The sequence below is a fragment of the Lepidochelys olivacea genome (genome assembly GCF_965140295.1).
Source record: "Lepidochelys olivacea isolate rLepOli2 genome assembly, chromosome: 1".
NCBI classification, from domain to species: domain Eukaryota; kingdom Metazoa; phylum Chordata; order Testudines; family Cheloniidae; genus Lepidochelys; species Lepidochelys olivacea.
The window spans coordinates 155,553,919-155,576,633 of NC_140411.1; the positions used below are offsets into that span (position 1 = coordinate 155,553,919).

Sequence of the window (22,715 nt, forward strand, 5' to 3'; positions counted from 1 at the left end):
TCAGGTGAGAGCTATAACCACTAACTAGACAAAAGGTTACAAGGGAGGCACCAACTCCTCTGGAGTCTTATATGGTCCGATGATCCAGTACATGTGCTCAGAGCTCACTTACCAGATCAGGTCCTGCAGGCAAGATGGGTAGGGTAATAGCTATCTTCACTGGGCTTGAGGTGCTTGCTGGGGCTTAAGTGTGAGATAGGTGTTTCACACATCCCCAGCAGTATTGTACGTGCCATGGGACCTCAAAGACAGTGGTTCTCAAACTTATTTAATCACCCCCCCCTTTCTTTGTGTCTGTACTAGATTATGCCTTTCCCCCTGCGGCACCTAGCCAACAGTTGCCTCCCTTGGTACCCAGCTCTAAAGGCAGAGCAGGGAGTGGTGGCTGCTGGCCAGGTGTCCAGCTTTGAAGGCACCACTGCTGCCAGCAACAGTGCAGAAGTAAGGGTGGCAATCCCATCCCACCTTTATTTCTCTGCTGTTGCTAGGGGTGGTGCTACCTTCAGAGCTGGGTGCCCAACCAGCAGCCACTGCTCTCCAGCCACCTAGCTCTGAATGTGTGCAATTTCCCTCTGCTAAAGCTTCTCCTGTGTCCCCCCCCCCATACATTCCGTGCCACCCAGTATGAGAATCTCTTCTCTATGGCAAAAAGCTAGGGGCCAAGGGATGTTAAGCAGCAGCTGAGCAGCTTTTGAGGAATTTGGTAGTGCCAAACTTTTGGACTTAAGTGCCTATGGCCTTTTGTGAATCTGTGCCCTAGAGGCCATGATCAGTGCCCAGTTGTGTTAAGTCCTATACAAATATGTAGTAAAAGTTCAATTCCTGGCCCAGATAATTTACAGCTGAGGGCTCTGACCTACAAGTTGAGTAGTCTCATTGACCTTGATGGGACTACTCAAGTGACTGACATTACTAATATCTACAGGACCAGAATTCAAGGTTTGTGGATACAGCAGGTGGATGAAACATGTTTGTTTTACTGTTACTGCACTTTCTGCACACAATCATGCTCTTGCATAATAAACAAGAGCTAGTTGCCTGCCTGTCTAGCCAACACTGGCTAGCAATATGCCACAGACATTACAGCGCAGCTGAATCTTGAGATTAAGGTAGTGGGTGACTTTATGGATTTTGATGGGAACCATGAGAACAGTGTTTATGGCAGAAGCAGAGGTGAGACAAGGCTACCATCACTGCCAAACCAAAACTCGCAGCGGACATTGCTGCGAAATAAGAGATCTGATGGGTAGAGCGGGTGTCTCAAAAGACAAGCTGGTGCATTTCTGTGTAGGCCCTCCAACTTGGTCCCAGCCGGCACAGGCTGGCTGGGGTAGGCGCGCCTGGAGGTGTAGCCGCTGCGGGACGCTAAAGGGGGAGATGGAGGCAACAAGAGCTGCCAGGTTCAGGGCCATGTGCCGGGCAGACCATGACAGCAACAACGAGGCAGGGCGCCGCAGCCAAGGCCGGAGCAGAGGCGGCTGCCCGGATCCCCCAGCTGGCGGGGGCAAGGCTGGATCTTCCAGAGCGGGAAGAAACAGCGACACTGGGGGCGGCAGGGACAGGCCGGCGTGGGCAGCTACCACGGGGCATTAGCCCGCGCGGGGGGGTCATCTCCCCCCGTTGCCCGGGCTCCGGCTCTAGGTCACACTCGGGCCGGGCGGGTCACGCCGCGCCCCGGTTACACGAGCAGTTTCTGCCCCGCACCCAACCGCGGCTCGCAGCGCTCGAGCCTGGGCCGGGCCGCGCCTCCATTAGACCCTGCGCAGCAGCGCCGGCGAAGCTCATAACATGGCGGCTGGCCCGCGCCGGGCCGCCCACGTGACCTAGATTCGGGTCCCTTCTGGAGAGAACGTTCCGTAACCGCGCGAGAGAAGGGCTGACTGCGCGCTGTCGCGAGCTCTGAGTCGAGGGGGGAGGCGGGGAAAGCGAAAATATCTCGCGATACTTCGGGAGTCTTTTCTCCTGGAATCCGGGGGTGGGTGTGAGGGGACAGCTAAGGAGGTGATCTCGCGGTATCCTCCAGGAAAGCCGAGCGGCTCCGCTTGGGGTCATAGAAGCCCATGGTAGGAGATCTCGCGCGACGTCTCCGAAGCCTCCTCCATCGAAAACCGAGGGGACGAGCCTGCAGAGATATCGCGATAGTTCTGGATTCCTCCCCTCCCTTAATCGAGAGCTGCCGGTTCTCTCGCGGGATCCTTGCTGCAGGGGCGGGGGAAGGGAGCGAGCCGAAAGGGGGCGTAGTTTGCGTGCTGAAGTCAGCACGCTGGCAGGGAGGGGGCGGGGGTATATAAGGGGCGGGCCGAGCCGGGGGGGTTTCAGTTAGAGAGGCGAAACGATTCGAGGTGAACAAGCGGCAGCAGCAGCGAGTTCGAGACCCGGCGAATCTGACTCTCTAGACGCGGAGCGCGACCTCCCGAGACGATCGCTCGTTATGAGTCATGTGGCGGTGGAAAATGCCCTCAGTCTAGACCAGCAGGTGAGGGACCGCCGGGGCCGCGAGATAAGCGACGATGGGGGCGGAGGAGGGAGCAGTAGCATCGAGTCACGATTATCCTGAAACCTACGAACTCGGCCTCAATCCTTGATGATGACGTCGCGATATTTTTTCTTGCTTAGCCCTCCCCCCGCCGGCTTCTTGCGCACTTAATTGTTGCGATTAATCGCCGCGGTGGTCTCGATCGCGGGGCCGGGGCGAGGGATCGAGGTTTCTCCCGGCCACCGGGCTGCGCGTGTCGCTGCGGCCTGGCGAGCAGGCCCCAAGCCCGGCTTTTGTGTGAGGCCGGCACCCCTGGCGGCGGCTGCGGGGAACGGCGGGCGGGCGGGGGGGGGGCGACAATGGCGGCCATTGTGCGAGTGACGGAGGCAGGCGGCGGGCTGGGCCGGGCCTTTGTCTCGCGCGCTCCGGGACTGGGGGCGGGGGGGGGTTTCTTTGTTCTCGCGCCCGCTCCTGCCTGGGCCCCAGTGACGCAGCTGAGCCAGGACGTATCTGAGACGTTGCCGGCGAGTGTCACGGGCGGACCCGGCTTCGCGCTGCCGCCTCCTCCCCTCCCCCCGCGGGCGGAGCCTCTGGTGGCCGCATCTAACGGGGGGGGGGGGTAAGCCCGGAGTCGCTAGGGGCCCGCAGGTCTAATGTACTCGTGCCGCGGGGTCGGGTAGTGACTCTGGCCACGTGCCTCAGCAGCGCTTTGGGAGCGCGGAAAGGAAGCGGGGCAAGTAGCCCGGGGAGCTGCTTGGACTGGCCTTGCTTTTTCGCGCTGCGCGCTCGCTCGTTTCCCGAGTCTGGCCCTCGCTGGGCGGCGCTGTGACGGGGAACCCGCTCCCCTCCTCCCGGCATTTGCCATTGCGGCAGCCATCTCAGTGCGGCGGTGCAGCAAGCGCTGCAGGCGGGGATTTCAGATACTGCAGGGAGCAGCCTCCCGGCTAATCCGGCAACTGGTCACGTGTTTCCTCGGAGCCGGGACCGGCTGTCTGACCTACTTCGAGAGGAAAAGCCAGGACAGCGGCTGCAGCGGTTCCCGACTCCGCCCCGTCCATAAGCCTTAGGTTAAAATGGCAGGCCGTGTTAAGGATACAATTGAAACTCCAAATCGGAGAAATCTCTGCGCTGGGTTACCTTCTCCCCCGATCCCGTCCCCAGAATTTGGAGTGACGCTTGCTTGTCACAGCAGTGGTGTCAGTGGGCAGCAAGTGTAAACACCATACCTCTGAAACTAACAGCCCATATGTTGTGTACTTTGTTTGCATAGGATTGGAAAAAAATTAGCAAATTTTATTTTGAAGTGGGAGTTGGGCATCTGTTACCTAAATGGAAACATTCCCCCCTTATGCAAGTTACATAGAGTGACATCAAGAACAGTGTGCATATGGAAGGTTTCTTCCACTTGGCTTTTGGCAGCATGCCATCTCCACTTAAATAAAAAAAAATTGTCGTCTTACACAATCGTGGTTTCAGCGAACACTTGTAGACATTCTTGTAAGCAGGCTTAAATGTACTTCAGCTTTTCCAGGAGTTAGATTTACTCGGAATTTTTTTTATAAATGGTAGTTGGTTTGTGCAACTAGTAGGCTACCTAACCCCACTCCACGTTGAATCTCGATTTGTGACAACTATTGGCAAATCACAGCTTGTCTTGTAATAGCAAGATTTTTTTTGCCTGTGTTAATATAGATGAAAACAAAGCTACGAATACAGGCAGATTAATACATTAACACATAGTAATGTACCTGTATCAAAAGCTTGTATACCCACTGAATATATTTTAATCTTTCAATTTAGTATTTTCTATTGTAAAAGAAAACTTAAAATAAAATTCTAAACCAACCTTTTTCTAGTTCTTAAGGCCTAGATTGAATGCCATATAGTTACTTTGCAAGTGTTACTAAGGCAGTGGCTCCTTACCCCCATACTGTTTAGTTTAGTGACAGGAAGACAGCCATCTTATATGATTACACAAAAATCAAACTTTATTTATTGTGCCTTAAAACTGTTCTGTGCTCTTTCCACTTCTGGCACAACCATGGTTTTTTTAAAATTGTGTGTTTGGAACTTTGATATTCATTGTAGAAAACGCTGCAAGGATGCTTTCTAAAGTGTTCCCATGGTCCTAAAGAAAATTTAGTAGCATAAGAGGGAAATGATGGCAGTTTTTGGTTTGATAATCTTAATTGTTGAATTGCAAGTGCTGGGAGCTAAGTTCTGGTTACCAAGCAGCCATTGCATGTGGTGCACTTTTCATTTGTGAGTATAAAGGCATTCAAAAAGTGAATTTTCCCTGCGCTGTGGAAGTAGAATAGGACCAAAGATCATTCTCAACTCTTCTACAATTGTTCTTCCTGTACATTAGAAGCTTATTTGTTCTTATGAATCTCTCCAGTGCTCCAAATAGCAACCCAAGTTTCATTAGTAATCTAATTCTTAATGCCATGATATGAATTGATGGCAATGTGTTAATATAAACTACAGGAATGGTTTGTGTGTTTTTTTTTTTTTTGGTAGTTTGCTGGTCTAGACCTGAATTCCTCAGACTCTCAGAGTGGTGGAAGCACAGCAAGTAAGTATATAATTTAAAAATGTACATGTTCTCTTTTGGCTATACCCAGATACATAGGTAGAAAAATAGCTGTTGGTTGTTATGTACAGCTTTAAAAAACAACCTGTTTCTGGGCTTTTATTTTAAGTGACTTAATGTAAGGAGGGAAATCAAAGGGGTTGACTGTTTTGGTGGGGAAAAGGGATGCACTGAATCAATGAGTAGCATGGGTTAATACTTCTCTGTTTAAAGGCAAAACCTATTCAGATCCTTAAGGATTTAACTTGACAGAAGCTGGTCTCCAAGGTTGAGACTAGTTGTTCTGGTCTTCACCACTGCATAAGTCTTTGAAGCAGGCATTTAGTTAGAAGCTAAGCTGCATGAGGGGCCCTTCAACTCTCAAATTTAGTTGCCTACTGGGGCTGTTACTTGTCTTGCATAGGCATCTTCTCATAGTGGTTCTGGGATGCCAGTCTACTTCCACTTTGTCAGTTAAGTGATGCTTTGAAGACATGAATTGCAATTTCTGGCACATGGAATTAATTGCATTTCTGGGAGGCTCTTTAACTGCACCACAGGATTGAGGCCCTGATATGGGTGGTGTCAGTAGGGAATCTTCCTTTAGACTGAATGGATTTCACATTTATGAAGCAAGGGTAGCTTGGTGTTCTCTTCTGCTGACGTAGTGAATTGGGAGCAAAGGAGCAATCATTTTGCTTCTAGTAGTACTCTGAAAGGGGTGGGGTTGTCTCTGGATATCTAGAGACATCAACATCTCCTGACAGCATCTGTATGAGACTGATGATGCTCAAGTAGTAGAGTACTATAGAGAGAGAACATCTTCCTATACTATACTCAAGCCCACCAAATAAACAGTATTCTCTAGAGAGATGCAACAAGATGTCCTTTCTGAAAGGTCCCTATTGGGGAGGCCAGCAAGAAGCATTTCAATGGACTTACTAGGGAAAGTCCTCTAAAATGGTATTATGTAAGGCCAATGCTTCCTGAAGCGTCAACATGCTAAAACGGAGTTCTACCCTTAGTCTCAGAAGTCGAAAGTCAGAGGAGAGGGTTGGGTCAAATCTAGCTAGCCAAAATGCTGCCAAACTCCACTGACCAAGGAAAACTGGAGAACCAGCCAATTCTCTGCTATGAAGCCATAAAGCCACATAGCACTATTACATTTGTGTTGAATAGAAGGGGTTGGCAAATACATTCTTGTGAAACAGTGTACAGCACAATGCCTGTCATAACTGCATTGTCTTGGGCTGCTTTTGAAGCCTCTAGAATTCAGGCAGGTTCTATGGGCTTTAATTGGGATGGTGTGGTTGTATGAAGAGTCCCCTGACTAAGGCAGGTAGTTGAACCAGATTTTTCTCAGGATAAAGACCCTTTTGGTGGAGAAGACCAGTTTTAACAGATGTTGCTGCTACACATTTGTATGTGGTTCTTGAACAAAACTAACTGTTTTTTCTTTTTTCCTTTTTTTAGAAGGTCGATACATTCCTCCTCATTTACGGAATAGAGAACCTTCAAAACAGGGTATGTGTTTTTGTTAATGTGGTGGCATTAATTAATGCTAATATACAGCAAAGAACAACTGCAAGTATCCAATCATGATTGAACGCTCATCTCAGTAGTAAGATATTTTTACACTACTCTTCATAGTGTAAATGACTATGTATACTGCTAGATTGTTCTTTACATAGTCATACAAGTCCTTGGCTTTCATTGGCTGCATCATTAGCTTAAACACTAAATTTGATCTTTGTTGTAGTTGAACAGTCACTTGATTATACTGCACAGGATGTCTACCAAGCTACTTGTGAAATGGGAGCCTGAGACTACATCAGCTTCCAAGTTGCGTAGGTCATAAACAAATGGACCATGTTGAAGCAAGATGGACTCTTAGTCTTACAAATGATTGTTTTGCTGTAGTGATCTGGGGTCAGCAGTTTGGGTTCTAATCCCTCATTGGTGCTAGTGTGGGGATAGCTCAAGTGCAGTGTGATATCTGCCAAAATTAGTTTAACTTCACTCCTGCTGTCGCTTCTGAGGAAGTATATAGTCGGGATCCATTTTCCTGTGGATAGGAGGCACTTCTTGATTCCGTACATACTGTTGCTGGCTGGCATGAGTAGTAAAAATGGTTCTGGTACACTTCAGTTAAGATTCTGTGTAATGTCTTTTTTTAAAAAAAACAAACCCATGGGTAATAGCAGCAGTGCAGTATCCGTGGTATACCCTTGTTGTTTTTCCTATGGTCCAAAACCACACACCTGTTTCCTGCTGCCATAGGGAAACATGGAATATATGATAAACTGTGGTTTATGTATGGCTTATGAAGAGGGCTGCTTACGGTATAATAAAATTGTGAGGCATCAGATAAAATGAAGCTGTCTAATCTTTACCTATTTATGGATAGTTCACAGTTTGGGAGGAAGCATAGAAATTGTATCTCTGTCAGTGTAATACATAGGAGGGGAATCCTGCCTTCTTCCATTTTTCTTTTCTATCTTAGTGAGTCTGAAAGAGGTAAGTCCTTCAAACAGCTCAATGAGTGGTATTTGCACTCCACTGCAGTAGAGTGTGGACATGATATCCACTTGAACAGGTAGAGCAAAAATGGCACGGGCATAATTTCTGACAATGGATTAATACAGGGGTAGGCAACCTATGGCACGTGTGCCAAAGGTGGCACGCGAGGGGATTTTCAGTGGCACTCAACTGCCCAGGGGTCTCTGCATTTTAATTTAATTAAAGCTTCTTAAACATTTTAAAAACCTTATTTACTTTACATACAACAGTAGTTTAGTTATATATTTAGACTTATAGAAAGACCTTCTAAAACATTAAAATGTATTACTGGCATGTGAAACCTTAAATTAGAGTGAATAAATGAAGACTCGGCACACCACTTCTGAAAGGTTGCTGACCGCTGGCCTAATAGTTAGAATTGGGCAACTAAAACTACAGAACCTGGCAATCAGCTGTGTCACATTACTTCCTGCAACTTGCTAGTGGAAAGAAGACTGACTAGCTCGAATCTGGTATCGTGCTAAATTTAGCAAAACCACAACAGTAATCCATCCCATAAACTGTATTCTGTTATTCATTAATTACAAGAGTATGACTTAAAATAGATTTTTATTGTCAAATCTTGACTAGTTAAAACAAATACAAAGCATCTTGAATGCTACTTGACTTAGCAACTTCTGATAACCTAGTGAACTCTGGAGATCCCTGTATTAATTCACTTCTCAACATTAGGTAGTCTGAAGTACTAGTATTCCTGGGATAATGGCACCAATTGATTTTTGGAGATACTGAAATGGAAATTAATTTGACCTTTCAGCCTAGTACTCCTGGAGCCATTTAGCACAAACCATAAACGGACTTATTCTGCTTGCAAGCACTTCTAAAATTCAAGGTTAAAACTGTTGAGCAGAGCACTTGCTAATCCCCAGGTTTGTGGCTGTTGAAGCATACCCCCCCATACTATGACTAACCTTTACCTTAACATTAAATTACACCTTTTCCCTAGGTAGGCATTGCCTAAAGCAGCACCAAGTCAGCCTGTTTATCAGTTGAATATGCTGGAATGTGTAGAGCCTTTGGGGCTGAAGAGTGGTCTGGTAAAGAAAATTGTCAATTCATGTTTAAATTGAAAATACTGCATATAAATAATGAATTGATAAGTAATAGGATGGGCCAGACCTAGTAGACTGAAGTCCCAAACCTCCCTGACTGCTCAGCTACAGGAAGGTGGAGCCAAAGTACTGCTGATACTTCCCCTTCTATGCATGGTAACTCATTCTAAATCCCATTGTCATTGCTTATGGACATGAGATTTTTTTTTCCCTTTAGCCCACAACTTTCCAAACTTACCCATGGCATAGCCCTGAGATTATGGGGATGCCACTACTTCACCTTACTACAGATGGCAGAAAATGCTCTAGCCTGCTTCCAAGATTGTTACAAAAAATACATAGCTTCTAATCTTCAGGATGCAGTTACTGATTGGAAAGTCCTGGTGCTGTGGATCCAAGGCCATGTTGTGGGGTAGAAGAGAGCTACTTCTGCATTTGCCTTATTTCTAATGTGGGTACATCCTTAAAATCCTCTTCTGAACTGCCTACGGAGACCATCTTGCTACCAAATTCTTCTCTGGTGGAGTAGGCAGAGTGTTCAAGTAATTCTGAAGTGGAAGTGATTCAAATGCTTGCTGGCCCAAGATAATACTACTTAAAGAAAGATTTCTACCATTGCTCTTTAATAGGGTTTACATATCACTAACTGGCTAAATCACTGTTCAATCTTACTGGATGAAATGAGATGCTATACTGTTCAGCTGACTCATGAATGTGCCAGCCACTGTCTGTGGCATGCATGGGAGAAAACAAAAGCCTTTAACTTGTGGAATTTTGTCTGTCCTCTAGGGAAATCTGTCTTTCCCCCTTTCTTTTGTAGCCATACCAGGCAGTTAAAATTTATCTCTGTACGTTTAGGTTCTCTGTAATGCCTCTTTGATCATCAGGTTGATGGAACTATGCTTGATTGGAGAAATAATAGAATACATTCTGTGTCTTAAGCTTTCTTTAAGCCTTTTGGTTTTGACTCTGCTATATCCCTGGAGTTTTCATGGCTCTCTTTACGACAGGAAATATCTGTAACTACATGAAAAACCACCATTCCAATTCAGGGCCACTACCAAGAAGCTGTAAGTCAATATCATCAGTGCAATGATGTATAACTATGCTATTCTATAGCATGAATTGGAACTGGCCATACAGCAGTGACTTAACGAACTAACAAGTGATATTTGAATTTGCTTTTTTTTTTTTCATTTTAAATAAATTGGTAACCATGTCCTTGCTGACAGCATTTCAGCTGTTTTGGATATACATGTATACTATCTGCTGCCTGGCTTAAAATGTTTTTATGTAACACTTTTAACAGCTTCTACGGACCTAAGATATATTTAACTACCTTAAAGTGACATATTAAGAATATACATGTATCTGGTATCCAAGCAAGCTTCCAAAACAAAGCATTTTGATGCTGGCTATTGTTCATGGGCTGTAATTAATGGTAACCTTTATACCAATTCTAAAGCAGAAGAAAGACATGCATATAGATGAGTTCTTGCTTTTCATGAGTACAGTGGGGCTACACTGGTAAGAAATGGCACCCTTGTAGACTTTTATCCTTAGCTAATTTGGCTAAAAGGACAACTACCCTAAGTCAGCACCATTCTGCATTTAATCACCACGGATGGATGAAGAGTAGGTTTAAAAGCATGTTTGATGGGTTTTTTAAATTGTTGTTTTTCCCCCTAAGCCTTTGTCTACTATACCATAGTACAACATTTAGCATGGCTTTCTCTAGAACTGGTGTCTGAGGCAATGGGGTCTAGTAGTAATTTGGGAGATGAAAGGTTGCCATTCCATTACTGGGAAAGCCTTGTAAAATGACTTTGGCAAAGATTGCCTGTAAATAGTTATAAAGCCAAGGACTCAACAAACACTTGCAGAGTAAGTCAACTCCCATCAGACTCTTATTTCTAACATTGCAGTTCTATTTGCACCAAGGTTTGAGACTTCTCTGTATTTGGAAACTGATGAAAGCCATCATGCATAATGAGACTCAAAGTTAAAATTGACTTCCACTGGCTTATTTGAGTTGCACTTCCTAATGTGGAGGAAAGTGTGTACCGTCTAACTTGGACACTTGCATGGGTATAAATGACACTAGGTAAAATCCTGCATCTTGCTTGCCATGTTCTTTCATCACTAGTGTAGTTCACCATTTAAAATACTGTCTCCTAGTTCTTGCACGTTAACTGCACAGCTCATTCCTTAAACTTGTAATCTGTTCTGCTTGCCTTCACAAGTTTAAGATTACAATTCACTCAGAGTGAAGACTCTCTCTGAATACTATTTTCTCTAGCTAGTATGACATTGACTGCCTTGGTATAGATGTTTGTCTTTGAGTGGCTGCATATCTCTTTACTAAGGCCTGGTTGAAACAAAGCTGTGCTATTTCAATTGAAAGCTGGACTGACTTTTAAAACTGGCACAGCTTTGTGTAGTGAGACTGGGTCTAAACCTTGCTGAAACTAATTCACTATGCCCATGTCTTGCTGCATCATTCCATATCGGAAATGAGGATATCAAAATCTTCACCTCCTAGGATCTGTTTCTTTCTGCACCAGTGAAATCTTAACAATTGAGACCTCTCCATTAATGTAGCTGTTAACTCTCTGGACCCAGTCGTTGATTCATTGCTAACCACATTTATTCCCCTTTCTCAAAACCATTCTTACTGTGAGCTGTCTTCCAATAGTGCCTTGCTAGTAAGGCTTGTCTGACTAACCAGCTTCGCTTATGTGACACAGTATACTACATAATAATCCAAAATTCTTAGGAGTTCATCCTGTGTAACATACTAAAATCTGGCTTTCCTGACTCTTAAACCAAGCCGTCAGGCTTCCTTTATTCTAACCTGTTAACTAAGGAGCACATAAAGTTGGAGGGGAGAATCTTAAATCTCCTTCAATTACTATTTTTCAATTATCTTCATATGAAGTACTGGAGCTATTCTCAAGAACCCAGAGTTCTTGCAGCAGGCTCCAACTTAAGTATGACAATAACCATAGTGCACAGGATAGTCTTGATGTTTGCTCCAGGTCACTAACATTCTGACCTATCTAACTAAACTAGCTTTCAGAGAAGCCTTTTGAACAAACTCAGACTTGATTTTGGCTGAGTTTGGAATCTCCTCAATAAGAGTTAACAATTTGTGAACAAGTTTTTGTAAACTAGAAACTGTTCTTGCTATGGATCCTTCCCAATAGGTGGCCTGTGACCCCAATTAAGGATAGCAACCTAAAAGGATCCCCTGTCTTTGGAAGGATTCTGTATTGCTGCAGCTTTTTGCATTCTGGCAGTAAAGATTACACACCACCTCTGGATTAGTGCTATGGAGCTTGCAAACTGCTCACTGGCATGAGTGACATTTTTCCTTTAATTGTTTCACTTTTTATTCTCTGCCAAAGATTCCCCCAACTGGGACTCTGGTCGCGGAGGTAATGCCTATATGAATGGCTATGACCGAGACAGCCGGATGAATGGCTATGATCGTGATCGCAATGGGTTTGGATCTAGAGGAGGATCTGGACATGATGACAGAGGTGGGCGAGGGGATTATTAAACTGTCACCTTTCAGCCAATTGCACTCCACACCAAATTGCAGGAGACCTGATGAGAACTACTCTGCCATAACTTTAGAATAGTTTCACTGCTGAAAGTTTCAGTTCCCTTTAAGTTTGTAGCATTTGAGACAGATCTCACATGAATGCTTGTGGCTTATGAAATTCTGGTTTAGTGCTGATCTGCTTGTCTTCACCTACCAGGATACAAGCAGTAGGGCTTACAGGCCTTAATTGAGATTGGGATGCCATTGTTTGCTGCTGCTACATTATACATGGATAGAAGGTCTGATTTGAAGAGTTTACACTGTAAATGGAGAATACAAGAGGTGGGAGTTTGCTGCAGTTTACAGTCTAAAAGGAGAGAAATGCTACCAAAGTGACTTGCCCAGGGTCATGCAGGAAGTCTGTACTTAAACAAGGAATTAAACTGATTTCCTTGTTCCCAGTCCAGTGCCATAACTACAAACCAGTGTTCTAGCTCAAGTGGAGTAATCAAAATCTCAGATTCTTAACTTTGTCCCTGGAAAGCACCCACAAAATGACAGCATACTGTTGCTTGTGTGTAAGGGGTGCCTTTTCTAGTCATTAAACTGTCTTGCTAATAAAGGTTTTTGAGATGTTAAACTGCAGGTTGCCTGACCAAAATGCAAATATGGTCGTAGAACTATTCCCAAATCAAAACCAATGTGTCAGTGCTTTTAGTCTCTCTGAATTACTTACAACTATCACAAAACTTTAACTTTGTTCTTCATGACTCCATACATCTGCAAATCTGTCTTTAGCATTTGTGGTCTCATATTAGATATTTCACTCTTAACCCTCCTGGTGTCTTTACAGGAAAGGGGAGTTGTTTGACGTAGTATTTATTTCTTGTCTCAAAACAGGTAGCCAAAAAAAGATAGGGACAGTCTGTAGTCTGATTTTCCTGCTCTTGAAGGTCAGAAGGCTCATTCAAAGTAGATCCTACAGGTCACAATTGCAAAACTTCTGGATGCAAAGATATCATTTTACACAGACATACTGACCCCTTCACTTTTGGGTGGGGACTGGGGAGTTTTGCCTGCTTTTCTTGTAGGGGTTGGAGAAATTTTGTTTTCAGCAGCCAAGGGAGGTTGGAACTCAGACTTATGCACAAGAAGGGGGGGGATCTGCTTGATTCCCCAACTCCAAAGCTAGACTTTTCAAGGGTAGCAGTTTGCTAGTAGTTCGTTTTTGTTAACAATGTATGATAACATAGCGATTGAGCCAGTCATGGGTGTCTTATTATTTGCAGTACAGTGGAACTGTAAGGAATGAGATACTATGGCTGGGGAGTGGTGAAGAGTGGCTTCATTAAGTACCTGTGGACATTCCTTCCCAGAATATGATTAGACTAGTAAATTAGAGCTCAGTTTGCTTTCCATTGGGGCTTTTTTAAACTGCAACAATTCAGGTACTGATGTTATGAGCACAGCATACTGAGACTATTTTATACTAAGTCGGGTAGCCACACTTACTGATACTCCAAGCCACATACAACAGTCTCAGAATTCAAGAGCTGGGGTGCACCTGACAGGGCTCAGGGCTTCAGCTCTGCTCCTGTTACAGCCCCAAGCCTTGGCAGGTGCACTCCATGGGGCTGAAACTCCAAGACCCCCTCCCTATTGGACAGAAGTCCCAACCCCACCACCCTGCTGTAAGGCAGAGGTCCCAAGCTTCCCTTCTCCCTGCCCACCCTCCATCTGGTAGGTGGAGAATTTGTGTGGGGGGGGGGGCGGCTCCAAGCTACACTTCAACACTAAGAGCTGTATGTGGCTCACAAGCCATACTTTCACTATCCCTGTACTAAGTCATTGTGTTTAAGTTGTGTAGTGTAGATTTAAATAACTGCATAGTTGGACTCCAAAATGTGAATCTCTTGCTTGACCTGTCATTTTGTTAATACTGTACAACTTTCCAATATCCTCTAATTACATGAGTATAGCGAGCCATGTGTCTGAAATCTCTCTCCTGTGCTAAATCACTAAAGTGTGGGGGTGGGGAGAATACACTCCGATGTTTTCTTTTTGGCTAGCTCCTAACCCATGTGCACCTTCATGGTGGCTTTAGATTGAAAGGAGTCTCTTGCGTGTTGAAATTGGCTTCTTACCCTGAACAGAGACGTACTGACTTTTTATGACTAGAAAAGTAAGCCTTTTCTTTTCCATGTCTAGGATTTGACAGTGGGTGGAATTCTGGTAGAGACAAGGATGCATACAGCAGCTTTGGTGCTCGGAGTGACCGTGGTGGAAAATCAAGCTTCTTCAGTGAACGTGGGAATGGGTCAAGAGGAGGCAGGTTAGTATCTTCTTGCTCCATGCAGTGCAAAACTTTTTTTTTTTTTAACATCTGCACTAATACCAGTTTTATGGTACAACTGTGATCTTGCCACACTCTAGCTTCAGGTCTCAATATGACATGGAAACAGGGCTACTTATTAATTTGGGGCAGCAGAATGAGAACCCTGCTTGGAAAACTAGCCTTTCAGGGTAGGCAGGGTTGTAAATAACTTTAAAGCAGTGTTTCTCAACCTAGGGGTTGTAAGCAGGGCTGGCATTAGCAGGTAAGAAGCAGGGCAATTGCCTAGGGCACCACAAAACTAAAGTGCATGGTTTCAGCCCCATGAGGCAGCGGATTCTTGGAGCCCTACGCTGCAGGGCAGCTGAAGCCCCAAGCTTGAGGCAGGGGGTTGCCAGCACAAAGGTTGAGAAATACTGAGTGAATTGGCTTGAGTCTTTGGACTAGCTAATGATATTTGAGTTGTAGTGATTTGCCACTTCTGTGGAAATGGCAATAGGATGCTTGCATCATTGATGAACACTTACTAGTTATCGGGAGGAAGTGATTAATGTAAAATGACACAATTGAAGTTAGAATGTTCTCATTTTTTTCTCTTTAAAAGTGTAGCTGAGAACAATCTGAGTGAATTTAATAAAACAATTGGGCAAGACTCTTGCAGGTTCTCTCCCTTTATTTGGTCAGTTCTAAACACCTCATGTTTGTATGCACAAGTGTGGTGAGAGTGACCTTTTTCGACTCGTTAGTCCCGTATCCTGAATTTTCTCAAACGTGGTTTACCAGACCTAAAACTAAATGCAACCCAGGTAAGGACTTTTTTTTTCCTACCTTTTATCCAAAGCCCATTTTACAAAGAGGGAGCTTGCCTGTATAATGCACGTATTGACATGACAAAGGGCCATGTGTACTTCAGTTTGGAAAATTTCTATTTGTGTGAGGAATAAAATGTAGGAGCAAGTTAAACTTGCCAGTTGTGAATTTTTTTACTATAAAGTACATTCAATGAATTAACATTGCTTAATGTGCCTCCCCATTGTACAAAACTCTCACCTTTCTAGAACAGGTGTCCACTAAAACCTGTAATTCAAACTCAGGTAAAGGGAGAATTCTGAATTGCCATTCCTCAGGTAAACTCTGTTTCTCTCAACTTGCTTCTTAAGTAACAGTATTTTAAAAAAATTCTTAACTCCTATAATTAGCTTCCTATTTTGATTATTAGGCTATCCATGCTCTTGTTTACAAACAGTTGAACAGTTAATGTATGAAGCAGCACTATTAAGGTTTCCCCAAAAAATATCAGTCACTAACTTTTACCAAACAAAGGGTATATGTAATATACACCAGCTCAATGGGCAGGGCCCTGCTTTGTTGAATTTTATATTCCAAATCTGGAATCGCACTACCTTATTCTACCTACTGTGTGGAATTAATATGCAGTTAAACGTAATGGGCCTCAGTTTCCATGTCAGACAACCACCCTTGTTGAGCTAGATTTCTAACTAGGTTTTTTGCTGTATTTAGATTTGAGGACCGTGGAAGAGGCGGTGACTATGATGGCATTGGCAGTCGTGGTGATAGGGGTGGCTTTGGCAGATTTGACCGTGGTGGAAATAGTCGCTGGTCTGAAAAGTCAGATGAAGATGACTGGTCAAAACCACTTCCACCAAGTGATCGTCTGGAACAGTGAGTAATGTAACTCCATTTAGGTATCAGCATGCCAATCAAATCTAGGTTAACTAGTGGAATACTGATTTCTTCGATCTTCTTCTGCTTTCAGAGAGCTCTTCTCCGGAGGCAATACAGGCATTAACTTTGAGAAATACGATGACATTCCTGTTGAGGCAACAGGCAGCAACTGTCCTCCACATATTGAAAGTGTAAGCTTTTATAAATTTTTAATATTGAATCTAGACTCAGTTGCCATATACCAAGTAAACTTCCAGGTGAAACTTGATGAATCAGAGTTGGTTCTTCTAATGCTTACACTATGTCCAGCAACTTTTTCCTCCTGATACATAGTGGATACACCATACTTCAGTGAATCAGAAAGCGTGACCAAGCAGTTGGTAAGCAAACTCTGAATGGCGAGAGTCACTTGTTTGACAGCTTCCCTTATGTTTTAATAGCTCCATCATAGGTGTGCAGCTGGAAAGATTTCACTCAAAGCATATGTGGTGAAGTGTCTTGTAAGTTGTTGGGTTTTTGTGTGTGAAACCTGTTGCAGTGTGCTTATAGTAGATAACTGCACCTTGCACTTAGAGTAGAAGGTGGTGAGGGTTTATGGCCCTCAGTTCCTGGGAGACTTCATTCTACTGTCTCATCACCCATGGAGAAGGTTTGTCTCCTGTGCAGATTTTTTTTCCCTTGAATTCTGTTGTGTACTCCTGAGGGAAATCTGCACCAAAAAAAATCTCTGCACGGTATTTTAAAATTCTGCAAATTTTATTTGTCAAAATGTAGAGGCTTCAGCATGGCAATGGGGAGCACCCTGTAGCTGGTCCTGCCTCCCCTTTCCTCCCCCCCCCCGCCCCAACTCAGCAGTGAGACTGCACCCAACCTTGATGCAGCACAAGGGCCTGCCCCTCCACACCAGGTATGGGACAGGCTCAGCTCAGCAGGATCCTAGTGTGGGGTGAGAGGGTTCTGGGTGTGGGCAGCTCAGTGTGGGGATCTGGAGGCACAGGCTTGTTGGGAAGGGTTCAGGGTGCAGGGACAATGGGATGCTGCACAGGGGGTGTCAAGGTGCTGGTTGGGTGGGGGTATGGGTTCAGCTGTTTGGGGATCTAGATGTGGGATGCTCATTGGGGCAGTGCAGGGTGTGGTATGGTGGGGGTGGAACAGACCTACAACTTGGCTTCCCATAAAATTTTGAATCCACTTAGAGTGAAGGACAGATGTGATATGCTCACAGTAGCTTGTGTTGTGAGGTGATGAGCTGCAGTGTCTTATACTAGCCAGAGTTTACAAAGTGTCGAAGGTTTTTTCATGCCCAAGTATGGTGTATTGCTGTAGTCCAGCTGAGAGATGACAGTCATGAATGACTGAGGCCAGGTCTTCACCACCATGGGACAGTCTCCTGGCCAACTGGAGGAGATGATAAAAGCATTACTTGTGGCTATTGCAATGTGAAACCGTGTCCAAAAGAATCCAAATGCAATCCTAGGTTACATACTGAACTGACCCATTGTAAATGGGAACTTGCAATCTACACCATGGTTGTGAACTCAATAGTTTTCTCTGACCACTAGCACCACCTGTTTTTTTTACCCAGGTTCAGCTTCATCCATGAGTTGGCCTCATCCAAGCACTGGGCTGTCTTGTGGTTTGTGCTGAAGGATAGGTAGAGCTGTCATCTGCATCTTGCTGTACTTGAGTCCATATGATCTTACAGTTCATCTGTTAGTTGCGTGTTGATATTGAAAAGGACCATCTTTGTACAACCCTGCAAGCAAGGGTTCTAGTGGTGCAGGTGTAGTTTCCATCACTACTCTTTGGGTGCATCCCTCCAGAAAGGACTCAGGCCACTTTAGTGCATTACCCTGGACTCATCACATCTCTAGTAAGACAGCTGCATTGAATGCTGCAGAGAGGCCAATGAGAATGGATGTCTGTCCTGTATCTATTGACTGAAAGTGGCACTAATGCTCTCTAAAGCTGTTTTAGTTCCATGTCCTGGCCTGAATCCAGATTGTGCTGGTCTAGAATGCGGTCTTAAGTTAGATGAGCTTGTAGTTGGTCTCGCTCGTGTCTCTGAGCTTGCTTGGGAATGGGAGTTTTGCCACTGGGCAGTAGATGGCTAGGGCTGAAATCTCCAGGTTGGGTTTCTTTGTTGGTCAGACTATTGTATGTTTGAAGGAGGAACAGAAGATTTCTCCTCTGAATCAGGTGTGCATGACCCATTCACAAGCCAGGAAGGGCAAGGATTGGATTCATGGGTCTTTCCTTGGAACTCCTTTAGGGGGTGTCCAGAACTACTTGATAAGTTCCTATGCTGAACTCTGGGAATGCAGGTAGGCTTTTGGTTGGGTTCATTGTTTCATCATGTCTGAGTCAGCCTTTGTTTTCCCACCACGGGCACTTGAGTTTCCACACCTCTTGTTTTTTTGGTTACCCTGCAACACATCCCCATTTTGTGTAGGCAATGGGGATGGAAGGGGCTGTTTGGAGGCCAGTGTAGAATGGTAACAGTTCAGTCCTGGACTCCTTGCCCTGTGGTTGGGGAGCTGTTGTCCTTTAGCAGGTATTGGAATTTGTTGGAATCCATAAGTGTCTGGTTGAATAGGGTCATTTTTATTTGTTGCCCAGGCTATGGAAGGTCAACTGCCATAATGAGGTAATTGTCCAAAGTTGTGGCTGGGTTGTAATGTCCTCTGTGCTTAGGCCTAAGGACAGGTGCAGGGTATGACCAGCTGTGGGGGTTGGACCAGAGGTGAAAGTCCTAGGGGGGAGGCAAGCAAGGAGGGGTGGGGGGGGGTGTCCCTTTTTAATGGACTCCATAGCATATTGTCTGAGCAGGCACTTCCAAGGCCATGACTAGGAACTCAGCAACTTGATATTTTAAAGTCTTTGCCAATCAAGTCTTCCTGGAAGTAGATCTCTGCAGCCCTTCTGCTCTTGAGGGAATAGTTTAATCTCCATGGGTGGAGGCATCCTCTCTATCCCTAGGCCACTCAGTTGTACACCTGCTTCCACACCATTGATCTTCAGGGCTTTGAACAAATGGAAATAAGCAAGTAGTAGCTATCCTAATAGCATCTTCCTAGCTAAGGCAAGAATGATTCCTGGACCTGCTTCACATCTGAGTGCCTTTGTCTTTCCCTTGTAGCGAATCTCTGGAGATAGCAGGACACTGGTACCATAACCCATCTCATTTCTATACCATAAGGCATAGTTCCTTAACTGGTTCTATGGCATAGAGTTGGACTACTGTCCTGAGGTTCAGTCCCTACTCCTGAGCAGCAAGGAGAGAACATAGCTACAAAAGCTGAGGTGCTTTCAAGTCTAGTGTATCCATCAGTCTGGATTCCTTTCTGAATCTCGCCTCAGATATACTTGATAACCCTGGTGCTTTATAAATCCAGCAGGTAATCACCTATGCTCTACTGCAGTTTACTTGGCTGCTATTATATAGCCTCTTATCCACCAGTCAAAGGACTTTATTTTTTTTCCTCAGCATGTTGTATTATCTGTTTCCTCACTTAAGGAACCCTCCGTTTGAACTTGTGGGGTCCTCCAGCTGTTCACTCCTCCACCTGTTCCTGAAGACTTGATTCTTAATCACCATAACTTTGGCCAGAGGGTAGGGAATCTGGGGGCACTCATGGCTGACCTTTTCTATACTGCCTTTTTACCATGACAAGGTGATCCTATACCCCATCCTTGTTTCCTGCTTGAGTGCTTTGAGAATTCTATATCAGTCCTATGATGGACCACCCATAGGGATAAAACATCTCCACTTCAGTTACTGTATAGATAGATTCTACTCTATGGTGAAGTAGGGCAGCAACAGGTGAACACTGCTTTCTGGGGTTTTTATTACTTTAGTGGTTCTCAGCACATGTGATGGCCTGCCAGTATGTCCATGATCAGGAGACCTGCCATGTAGTCAGTCCGCAAGAGCTTTGGGACAACTAATAAACTTTGGAATATCTTATTAGCGTCTGCCTTTCTAGCATCTCTTTATGATGAACTAATCATGACTTGCAGGTTTCTCAGTTGACCACACTGGTCTTTTGTGCAAGATTAAACTCTGAATTAAGGACCACTGCAGTACTTTAAAGACAGATTTCAAGGGAAGGGGGCAGAGAAGGAACTAGTGATGCTCTTCTGTGTGTGGTGTGTGGGGGTTTTTGGGGGGTGGGGCGTGGTTTAAATGCCTGAAAGACTTTACTGGAAGATGCCTTGGTCTATAGAAGTGGTGTGAGAGCTGCTTGTTGCTTTAGTTGTAGGGATGAGGTTGGGGTTTGTCACTTTTTAAAGCTTTCTAAGAAGATTTTTAGATGGGATGTCACATGATGATGAGACCACTAGTTCTATGGTTATGCATAAGTCTCATTTGCTTGGAAGCCTGACTTCTACTTGGTCTTAAACTTTTATGCTGCTTATACACAGGCAAAGAGGAACCAAGTACATCATTGAATATGTCAAGTTTAAAATGTTGCTAAGTTTGTTTTTATGTACATGTACTGAGCAGATTAATCTTATGGATACATGAGTCACTTGGGCTGAGTTATATTTTCAGGTGAGAAGGTTCTGAAGTCAATTCTCCATTAACTCTCCTTTCTACTCCCCCCACCCCTCCATGTCTGTTACAGTTCAGTGACCTTGACATGGGAGAAATTATCATGGGCAACATTGAGCTCACTCGCTACACCCGTCCTACTCCAGTTCAGAAACATGCTATACCTATCATCAAGGACAAGAGAGATTTGATGGCCTGTGCCCAGACAGGTAGGTTTCTGACCTTGCACCTAGAACAATTTTGACTTTCCAGTTGAGCTTGAAATGGGTGGGAATTGGATCAAATCTTCAAACTGCAGATGATGATTAAAAATTTCTAAAGAAAGGAAGCAGCTGCTTGCTCATGACAGACAAACTTAGTGCTCCTGAGTTTCCCTCATACTGGGAACTGTAGCCTGCTATCCTTTGAGCAAGAGCACACTAGCGCAAAATCTGGATTGACCAATAATAGAGGTGGGGGTGACTGACTTGTCATGTCCTCTTCTGAGGGTGCCAGGTGCCTCTTAGTACTTAGAATACAGCATTTTTAAGGCTTAGTACATAATTTTAATGGCAGATGGTGGCTTCTGTCTATTGAGACAACTGCCATGTTTTTATAGTGTTTCTTTGGCCCACGTGGGATCAGTATTAACTCAGAATGTAGTGAAAGGTAGGGGGGATAAAACTACTTGCCTTGAGTACCTGGTTCTTCTTAGGCCTGGTCTACACTGGGCAGGGGTGGTGGCAGGCTAGCTAAGTCAGTCTGTTAGGCAGCTTCAGCTATGAAAATAAGCTTCTCGCTCCAGTGGAGTACCAGCATCAATGGGAGAGCACTCAGCAGTCAATTATTGTGTTTTCACTAGACACAGTAAATCAACCCCCCCACCCCCTGCGGGATTGATCACACTGGCAGTAAGTGTAGATATGCCCTTAGAGTGGCTGCTCATGTCCATTCTATTGTGGGGGGGGGGGGGGTGTGTGTGTGTGTGTGTGTGTGTGTGCTTACCACATGCACTCATGCCAGAAGTTCTTTCCCATCAGTGGTATCCATAGGGAACCAGCTCTAGCGCCCTCTGGAGTGGCACACGTATGCATTGGTATAAGGAGCATTGTCAGCTCCCCCACCCTCAGTTCCTTCTTACTGCCAGTGATGCTGCTGGAATGTCTCCTTGCCTCTGCAAGTTTACTCCTCTCAGCTGTGGCTAGTTAGAATTTTTATTTAATAGTTCTCTTAGTGTGGTTTTAGTGGATTTGTTAGTCCCAAACAGGACTTAGCCTAGGGACAGGGCAGGCCCTGGTCCCCAGGCTTCAAATCTTCTGCCTGTTGTAAGATACCCATGCCAGTGAGGTGAGTTCCCATAGAACAGGGATCAGCAACCTTTGGCATGCGGCCTGCCAAGGTAAGCCCCTGGTGGGTCAGGCAGGTTTGTTTACCTGCCATGTTTGCATGTTTGGCAGATTGTGGCTCCCACTGGCCACAGTTCACTGCTGCAAGAAGGGGCACAGGCTGAGGGATGTGCTGGCCACTGCTTCCCACAGCCTCCATTGGCCTGGGACAGTGAACCGTGGTCAGGTGGGAACCTGCACATGCTGCAGGTAAACAAACTGGCCTGACCTGCCAGGGGCTTACTCTGGTGGGCCATGTGCCAAAGGTTGCTGATTCCTGCCATAGGAGCTGTTCGAAGTGCTTAGCGGAAACTCACATTAGCTACAAATGTCACATTTGCAAGAGCTTCAGACCACAGAACACAAAGGAATGGGATATTCGTCTCTGGGTGCTCCTTAGCCTTGGAGCCAACCAGATTGGATTCTGCTCCTAGCACCACTGCCTGGTTGCGGAGCGTGCTGCTGGCGCCGGCCTCAGACAAGCGCCCATCTGCTGCTACTGGCTGAAAAACAAAGGCTGGGAGGGGATGTTCTCCTACATCCTGTAAAGG

At 45.1% G+C, this 22,715-nt stretch overlaps 1 protein-coding gene across 4 annotated transcripts in view; it reads left to right on the plus strand.

Annotated features, from left to right (window-relative positions):
- The first annotated feature begins 2,322 nt into the window (after positions 1-2,322).
- The window catches only part of DDX3X (DEAD-box helicase 3 X-linked), a 35,782-nt gene continuing 15,389 nt past the window's right edge, over positions 2,323-22,715 (plus strand). For 2 of the 4 annotated variants that reach the window (XM_084626707.1, XM_084626708.1), the window contains exons 1-8: positions 2,323-2,476; positions 4,997-5,051; positions 6,522-6,572; positions 12,088-12,222; positions 14,436-14,559; positions 16,081-16,242; positions 16,337-16,436; positions 20,874-21,009. In XM_084626707.1, coding sequence (XP_084482833.1) covers positions 2,432-2,476; positions 4,997-5,051; positions 6,522-6,572; positions 12,088-12,222; positions 14,436-14,559; positions 16,081-16,242; positions 16,337-16,436; positions 20,874-21,009 — 808 coding nt within the window. In that variant the 5' untranslated portion in view covers positions 2,323-2,431. The remainder of the gene's footprint in view (positions 2,477-4,996; positions 5,052-6,521; positions 6,573-12,087; positions 12,223-14,435; positions 14,560-16,080; positions 16,243-16,336; positions 16,437-20,873; positions 21,010-22,715) is intronic. The other 2 variants (XM_084626709.1, XM_084626710.1) reach the window with 1 other exon arrangement.